The 9,279-nt window shown below is 41.8% G+C and overlaps 1 protein-coding gene across 4 annotated transcripts in view; it reads left to right on the top strand.

Moving 5' to 3' along the window:
* The window catches only part of NPTN (neuroplastin), a 56,003-nt gene that overhangs the window by 32,081 nt on the left and 14,643 nt on the right, over window positions 1–9,279 (top strand). For all 4 annotated transcript variants that reach the window (XM_007446645.1, XM_007446644.1, XM_007446647.1 and 1 more), the window contains one exon: window positions 890–984. In XM_007446645.1, the coding sequence (XP_007446707.1) occupies window positions 890–984 (95 nt within the window). The remainder of the gene's footprint in view (window positions 1–889; window positions 985–9,279) is intronic.

Raw genomic sequence — 9,279 nt, 5'->3', positions numbered from 1 at the left:
GTAGGGAAAACAGACATTCATCAAGCAATCACATAAATAAATAATTACACATTGTGATAAGGGTCGTGAAGAATTACAGTGTAGTATGAGAGAGAATGTCAGGGAGAGGGATGTCACTTAGATTGGGGGGTGGAAGTGACATGTAAGCCAAGACTGATGGAAAAGAACTAAAGAGGCTAAGAGTGATGGGACGAGCATTCTATATAAAGGAGCAGCTTGTGTCAGGGTTTTGAGGTAGGAACAAGTTCAGCACATTGAAAAACTGAAAAGAGACCTGTAGGGCTAGAAAGTGGCTGAGATGACACTAGGGAGGGGCCAGATCATGCAGAGTTCTAGCTGCACCTGAAAGTCTTAAGAATTGAGCTGCATCTCTGTGGCTGATGCTCTGATGGCAGATTTTTTCCCCTATTATTCCTATGTCCTGTTAGTAGACTTATTGAAAGGCATGCTACTAAAATGCAGGGTAGGAAGAACACTACTACTAAAAGTCTTCAGGGAAGTGCAGAAAAAGATTTGCTTTTTTTCTGCTCTTATTTATTTGACTGGAACCACCAGGTGAGCAAGAACTTTTTGGTGATGGCTCCATCTTCTGTATCTAAGTGTAGATTATAGTAGTTTGTACAGCCGTCTCTTTTGATTACTTGCTTTGTAGTTTATTTCTCCCAATAGACTGGAGCATCTTAATGTTAGGGACCTGTATTTCTGACACCCAGTAAGAAGTAAATTATTAATACACAGAGGGAGGTTTTTGCTTTCAGTTAGGAGGAGGTGAGTTGCATGTCAGGGCACGACTTGGAGAGCAGGGTCCCTGGTTGCCCCTTTGATTCTCCTTTTGTTGTGTATTTTGACTGTTCCCAGCTTCCTTACTTGATTTTTCTTATCTCTGCAGGATCAATAAACCGAGAGCTGAGGATTCAGGAGAATACCACTGTGTATATCACTTTCTCAGTGCTCCTAAAGCAAATGCCACCATTGAAGTAAAAGGTACAACCCAACAGAGGCTGCGGTGTGAGCCTCTCACTCTGCTTCTGAGACACTGACTTGGTCTGGGCTTCCAGTCTTTGAGCTTTTCTTGTTTTCATAATGGGAGGCAATATAATATTATGGATAGGACTGAAGGGTCAGGAGCTCAACTGCCCGGGTTTAAATCCAAATCCCATCATTCACTGTGTGACCGTGGCGAGTTACTAACTTCTCTGTGCTTCTCTTGCCTCATTTGTAAAACCTAACACGTGGCACATGGGTAGGTTAGAGGAATTAAATAAGTTAATATAGTAGGTTGAACCATATGAAATTTCTGTTTTTGTAGTTCAAAAAATGTTTCAATTTTGGTAGCTTCATAATGGTTGATCCTTAGGTAAAGCTCTTAGAATAGAACCTTTGAAGTATTATTATGTAGGTATCTCCAGTGGACCAGGATTTGGCAAAGTACAGTGTGCAGGGTGAATATAAACTCTTTATAAGGTAATTCATTAGAATTGTAATAAAAACGCTGGGTGCATGGCATCTTAAAGATGAGATTGTAGCTGAAGGTTGCAAGAAAGGCCAATAGAACTGTAAGAGTCAGAGCTAACTAACGTTTAACCCAGCTTTCCTGTGTTATTTCAAAGAAGCAGCTGAGACCCAGAAAAGTGAAACCACTAGCTCTCTGTCACACAGTGAGTTTGTGGCAGAGCTAGCATAGAACCCAGGTCTTGACTCCCATCCCTATGTTTTTCCATTTTATAAAATGACCATGGGGAGGCAGGGCTACTGTTTGAGGTCAGACTGAAGAGATGAGGATCTTTTTTAGTCCTTTTCATTTTGCTTAGGAAGGACAAACTTGTTCTCTAAATCTATAGGATGATCCCTAGAAGCTGGAAGGATAAATTTAGGAAATGGGAATGGCATATATAGCAGGTATTCAGATTTTCCTTAAAATATTTGGAAGACTAAAAATTCAGACTCAAGAAAATCTTAGACACAAAGTTCCTATTATATGTTGTTACTAAAGGAAAGTAGTGTCTTGGTGACACTTGCCCTAACTTGTGTCCTTGTTGACATAAGGATGGCCAGTGCCTCCTCTAGTGGCCAGATTCGATTCTAAATGCCTGAAGGGGTGGAGTCACAGTGGCATGGTTACAGTCCACACAGGCCAGAGAACCTAGGATTTGATTAACTCCGTGGCTTTTCTTATAGAGATCTGGGTTTATCTCTGTTTTTGAAGAGTGCCATATTTATTCAACATGAGGATGAAGGTGTGATGAAGTGTTTTCTCTTAAGCCAGCCAAGGGCCCTGGATGAGCTGAGCTACGTGGGGAGACGTTTCACTCCTTCATATGAGATCTGAGGCCCTGCAACATTCCAGGCTAATAAGTTTTTGGCACAAAGTTCAAGTGCAGAGGGAATGGGATGGGTGAGGGAGGGAGAGTGTCTAGTATCTAGTTAATCGAGGTCTCCAAGCCTAAAGGATAATTACATATAATTCGAAGTCTTGACTAACTAATCATATTGATCAAGCGTTAATGATTTCTAAGCAGCACTTTCAGGAGTAGAAAGAGAGTTATTTTTCCATCGGTTTGTCTGCTCAAGAAGATGAGGTTCCGATGGCCCCAAAGGCATCTTTCCTCACATTCTCTTTAGCAGATAAGAAGTGGTCTGGAGGCTGCAGTCAGGAGTGTCTTCCGAGGAAGTTAAAACATGCACAGTATCTCACCATAGTGAAGGCATGTACTGTGCTCTGTTGTATTTGTACTGTACAACAACCCTGTGAGGTGGATTGGGCAGGTGGTATTAATATCCTCATTTTAAAGAAGTAGACCTTAAGAGAATTCTGTTTTATATAATCCTAAAACATATTCTGTGACTAGCTTGGGCAGATACATTAGTCTGTCAAGAAAATTCATATGGAATTCTAGTCTTTCTTCCTTCTCTCCCCTGACACCTGGATAGAGAACAGCTGAAAACTTAATGTCTTTTAGGTTAGAGATAGTTTGGTGTTGTAAAGACTGAACACTTGGCTTTTCTTGTGTAAGTTTAGGAGGGTTTGCCATAGGCCCAGGATCACATTCTAAGCTAGCTCCCGATTATGGTTGGGGTAGAAAACTGCCTTGAATTTACAGCGGTATATGTGTTGTTCCCACAGCATTTTCATGTAAACTCTTGTTTCCTCAGTTCCTCTAGGGTGGGGTAAGAGACAGTTATCTTTTTATAGCTATAATGATTTTAAAACTGTGCTGAGTAATAGAGAGGCAAGAGGTGGTTGTACTCAAGAACAGAGAAATTCAGGGGATTCAGGAACATAAGTGACCTCTGCCAGAAGGAGTCTCTGAGAATCTCCATTTGTGGTTTTAACTAAATCGACATTTCAAGGCAATATAATTCAGACCATACATACATATTTCTTTAGCACTTACTCTACACTCAGCCCTTTTCTTCCGCATCTGGCTTTCCCTGCAGTTGAAAACTTCCCTGGGGTGTTGTTTGGGCTCAGCACTGTGGGGAATGAAGGACTTAGACTAGCCAGAGACTGGGCATTATATGTCAAATGACTAAATCTTGAGTTACTTGTTATGTACAAAAGAAAAGAAGGCTGAAGGAATCAGAGGGAGGGACACATACCTGGGAACAGACCTGAGGTGGCACTGCTTTTCCACCTTAGCCTGTAGATCCCTGTCAAGAAAGGAATTTTGAGGGTGGTCGTATGTACATGTAGTAGGGAAGGCCTTGCACCTGAAGTAAGGTTGGTTTGTTTTTTCTTTCTCTTTATTTAAAGGACAAGAATGAGGCACAGTATAAACAGGAAGATACTATTACTGTTGAGGATTACATTTCTTAGGTATTTGGCAGGTGACCTGAGCAGATGCTGGGGGAGGAAGATGGAGCAGGGCTGGCCAGGGGGAGAGGAAACAGCAATGACTAGACCTTGTGGGACCTTGGTCCTATAACCAGCCTCTCCAGGGATCTGCTTAGATAACTCTGGGGAGGCTTCTCTTTCCTTTTTGACTCCTCAGAGGTTGTGTCTTCTAGAGACTCCACACCTTACCATACAGCATTTGTGAAAGAATAGGTGTTGAATTTTCTATCCCTGTAATTATTCAACTTTTCTAGCCCTTAGTCCCTCCCTCTTCCTCCTCTTTTCTGAAATTAAAAAATGTGCTCACAAAAACAAGTTAAAGTTTTCTATGTAATTGACAAAGTTGAAAAGAGAAAATACCTCTCATGACTCCCAGACCCTATCCTCACCCTTCAACCGTTTTGGTTACTCCAGTAAACAAGGAGTTTGAGTTTTATTGCTGTTTTTAGAAAAGGATTTTGGTGGTCAACAAGTCCTCTGCGACAGACATGCCATTGCTGCTTGTGAAAGGTACATCCCAGCCCCAGGAAGGTTTGGGTCTGGTGTTTTATTAGGGCCATCATTATGCCCCCCTGCTCATTGGGCATTTCAGTTGAATTTCAGTCTTTTGGTGGCTGTGAGAGCCAAGATTGATCTTGTTTTTCTTCTCCCTACTTATTAGCTTTCTTGCTATTTGAATATTATGACTAAATGTTAGGATTTCTAGAAGTGACCTTGCCCTGCATCCCTGTTTCCTACTCTGTTGCATGGCCTTACAACTGATATATCTAAGTTCAAACTGGCCGAGGCAGACTGTATGGTGATGGTGACAGATATCATTATTAGGAGTAATAATACACCTCTCACGTTTGTACAGCACTTTCAGCATGCAGAGTGTTTTTGTGCTTATTTATTCGTTTGACGGGCAGCTAGTTTGACAGGTGAAGATGCTTAGAGGTTGTGCCATAGTTTGAATTCGAGCTGATGTCAAAGCTGGTTCTGTCTCAGAATTGCCCTGACTTGAAAAGTCTCTGAAAGCATAACAATAATATCTTGAAGCTGCTTGAACATTTTGAACATGAACCATAGCCCAAATAACCATACCTGTTCCTTCTTTTCCTCTCTTCAGGGTGCTACCCTGACCTACCTTAATAAGAATAAGAATAGCTAACGTTACTGTGTGCTTATTACTATGTGCCAGGCACATTACTTGTCCCTTTCCTCTCCTGTAGTCTTCACAACTCGGAGGTAAATGCCATTATTATCTCCACTTTCCAGGTGAGAAAATTGAGGCTCCAGGGGAATTGAATGATTTGCTCAGTGTGACATAGTCAACCAGTGGGGCCAGAGTTCTCACCCAAGCACCCTAGTACTAGAGCCCATGTTCCTAAGCACTAAGCCACACCGCTGTGTTCAGCATATAACAATGTAAAGGTCTTAGACTGACAGAAGAAATGGGTTCTAATCCTGGCCCTGCCATTATAAACTTGCCGTGGCCTTGACCAGTCACTTTCCTTCGTTGGGCCTCAGATTCCCCAAGTGTATGATGAAGTAAGATGAGATAGATGATCTTGAAGGTTTTGTAAGGCTCTAAAGGTCTGTGGTTCCCTTATGTGGACACAGATGAGAAGTTGGGTTAGTGAAGAAAACGATTTCTAAGCTTCTTTTCCTAGTAATAGTGACTGTCAGGTTCTTAACTTTGAGACTGTCACCTCAGTGCCCCCCACACCTCCACGCGTTCATCTCCCTGTCTTATGAGACACTCCCTGTAGTCCCCTGATCTCAAACACTGACGCTAGGGAAAGTGTTAGAGCAGTGGTTCTCAAACTTGATTTAAGGTATATGAAATGTGGCCTAGGCATCAGGCTTATTAAAAGCACTCCAGATGATTATAGTGTACAGCCAAGGTTAGAATCATTCTTAATGGAGACTTCAGTGCCTCCTACTCAGTGGTTTCACCTGCAGGAGAGGGAAAAGCCTCTTCCGCAGAAGGCAGCACAAGTCCCAGACTGCTCTAGTCTTTACAGCCACTGATGAATCTATTCTGTATAATTATTGAGCCAAAAAGCCAACATCTTTCTTTTTCTAAAAAATATTTATTTATTTATTTGGTTGTGGCACGTGGGCTCCTTAGTTGTGGCAAGAGAACTCTTTGTTACAGCATGCATATGGAATCTAGTTCCCCGACCAGGGATGGAACCCAGGCCCCCTGCATTGGGAGCACAGAGTCTTAACCACTGCACCACCAGGGAAGTCCCCCAACATCTTTCTTGCTTCCATCTCAGCCAGTCTCATATTGTTTCTTGGGCTTGGCCCTTGGCTAGCAGTAGATCTTAACTCTCCCTCTGCCTTCAGGCAAGCCTCTATTTTTGCCTGTAGAAAATATGAGGTGTCTCTGGGATTTGATAGGTTGCATGAAGGAAGCAAAGAGACCATCTCTACATTATCAGTGTGTTGTATGAGACGTTGTGCAATATCTTTAAGGATGGAGTTTCTTTGAAAATGAGTTGCAAGATTATGAATTTGCTTTGAAAAGTGAGCACTAAATAAGCAGTCCAGGTAGGAGGCCCCATACCTTGATCCTGTCTCAGCTCTGTTGTGTTAACTTTATTTAACATCATCTTCAGCTGAACATGCCTCCGTTGCCTAAGCTGGCACTTTCTACAGCCACCAGCCTGGCAGAGAAGCTGGATGCTTCCCTCTAAATGCCTGCAGGTTAGGCAGCAGAGGGTACTGAGGAACATGCCTTTGTCCTCAGCCAAAGGCCTAGATGATGACATTGGGTCAGGTGTTGGTGGGTAACTAAGACTGTTTTGGAACCCCGGTGTTGCCATTTATTAGGATACTGGAAGGGTCCATCCATGAACTCATGGGATTAGAGTATGTAGCTAACAAGGCCAGATCATGAGTTAATTCCCAAGTGGGTGTGTGATCTCTTCTAAGGATCTCTGTTACTTCTTTGCTACCCAGTCTGTGCCTCCCTGAGAAGGTAAAGGAAATTAAGCAGTATTTGCTCTGTCTGACTCCTCAGACCTACCTGCAGACCAACAGGACCTAGTTAAGTAGGTCCTTATTAAGTGGCAAGCCCATATAATGTGAGGCACCATAATCAATATAAATAGGCCATTAATCAGTATAATTTGTCAGTATCTGACCTGAGTAAACCTTGTTAGAGCCACAAACAAAAGTCCTCTTTATATTAGCAAATAGGGAGAAAACACATAATAATCAGCATCTTTTTGATTTCTTAGAACTCATAATGCCTGTCTTAGCCTAACCTTTCCTTTCCCTAACTAATAATGCAATTTAAATGTTTATTTTTGACCCTGGGCTCCAATCTTGTGCTAGATTGATACAGAGATGTAAATTAATCCTCATAAGACCTCTGAAGTGTGGGTATTTTATTCCCATTTTACAGAAGTAAATATTGAAACCCAAAGGATTTTAAATGACCCACCTTAGGTTACTCAGTGAGTAGTAGAGTCTCAGTAGAGCCAAATTTCTCTAACTTAAGTCTAAAACTCTTTACATTATAGTATATGGAGTAGCTGAACTCTGACAGATAAGTCAGTCCCACCTTAGGTCTAGAGCGTTCTAGTACATCTACAAGCAAAGATAACATTTGAGCAGTCTGCTGTGCAGTTACCAGTAATGCATATTGTATATTTTTATTGCTTATGGACTCTGTTCTAGTTTGGTTATTTCCCCTTCTGTATGGTAAAGTTCAAAAAACATGGCCTCTGGAGTCAGATAGCCCTGAATTTGGATTCTGGCTATACCAGAATTTACTAGTGGTATAATTTTAGATGTTAAATAACTTTACCAAACTTTACCAAACTTGAGTTTTCTTATCTATAAAAATTGGGTAATGTCTGCCTCATTGGGTGGTTAACCTGTTGCTGCACAATAAATTGCCTTAAAACAGCAAATACTTACTACCTCATAGTGTCTGTGGGTCAGGTATTGGGGAGCAGATCAGTGGGGTGGTTCTGGCTCAGGGTCTCTCCAGTTGGCTGGGGCTAGATGGCTGCCTCGGGCTGTGGCGGAAGGCCTTAATTCCTCACTACGTGGGCCTCTTCATAGGCTGTTTTGAGTGTCTTCCTAGCGTGGCAGTTCCCCTCTCCCAGAGCGTGTGTTCCGAGAGCGAGAGGGAAGGAGGGCAAGGGAAGCCACTTTGTATTTTGTGAACTATTTGCACACCTTTATTTTTACATATAGATATATTTTTTCTATATATTGATTCATGTTCTATATAGGAAAAATATATAAAATACATATTTTATAAATATATAAAACGTATGCTATATTTTATTCTTTAGAATCAAGTCACTAAGTCCAGCCCACACTCAAGAGGAGGGAAATTAGGCTCTACCTCTTAAAGGGAAGAATATCAAAGAATTTGATATTCTTTAAGAGGTGGACTCTGAGCCCTAAGGGGCCCCCCTCTCTGACCACTGCTGACATGTGCTCTGAGAGCCTAGTTACCTTTCTTGCTGTGCGTCTGCTGTCTTGCTCAGCTGGTGGGGCAGGAACAGGCTTTCTGATTGAGCAGCAACCATAAAGGACAGAGAGAAGTGAAAAAACTTCATTGACCGAGAGGCTAAAGTGATAGTTGTTATAATCATTCCTTATAAGGTTAGAGTGATGTGACTTGGGTTAATCTTCTGTCTTCCTGGTACACTAGTGATACTTCCACCAGTTCAAGGGTGAATAATCAGGGCATTATTCTTTTGAGGACATCATTCCCAAGCTTAACTCAGTATTCTTTGCTGAGTTGAGGAGAAAGCAGCAGTAGATGTAATAACCATTGAAAACTCTTAACAGGCTTCACTATGTGAACATGGCCAATAAATTGCGGAGTGGGGATGCACACTAAGTTCCTGTATAGTCTCTGCACACAGTAGCCTTTAAGGCGCCTTCCCATCTGTAAATAGAAGCCTCTATAGAATCTGGAAGTAGATGAATGAAAGGAGGACTTGGTGTTCTCCTGAGCACCAAGGCAGGAGTGAAGGCCATCCCCACCTGTCTCCCCAGGTCTTGGCCTTCAAGAATAGTAGCTTTTTAGAGACTGTGGAGCCATAAACCAACTCAGCTTTTAGCTTTCTAGGTGGTTCTTATGTGTAATCTTAGGGATGAGTCTCCAAGGCAAAAGCTGATGTTAGTGAATTCACAATACATTGGAATTAGTCAAATAACTGGGCCAGAGTAAATAGAGTGAGTATTCTCTGTGGGGCAAAGGAGAATGAAAGTGGAAAAATACATCACATGTAAGCTGATTTCTGAAAGTTACGTCTCTACCATTTCCCTGAGCTCCAGACTTGATATTCAGCTGCCTACTTAACAACTCACTTGGATGTTAAATAAGTCTTAACATGTCCCAAACTTTGAATTCCTGTTTTTTTACTACCATGATTGCTCCATCCCTAAACAAAACAAAATAAAAACAAGCAAACCAAAAAAAATGC

Source organism: Lipotes vexillifer, unplaced genomic scaffold (genome assembly GCF_000442215.2).
Source record: "Lipotes vexillifer unplaced genomic scaffold, Lipotes_vexillifer_v1.1 scaffold242, whole genome shotgun sequence".
NCBI classification, from domain to species: Eukaryota; Metazoa; Chordata; class Mammalia; order Artiodactyla; family Lipotidae; genus Lipotes; species Lipotes vexillifer.
Note: the sequence above shows the minus strand (reverse complement) of the source record. Positions and strands in the feature narration are given on the sequence as shown.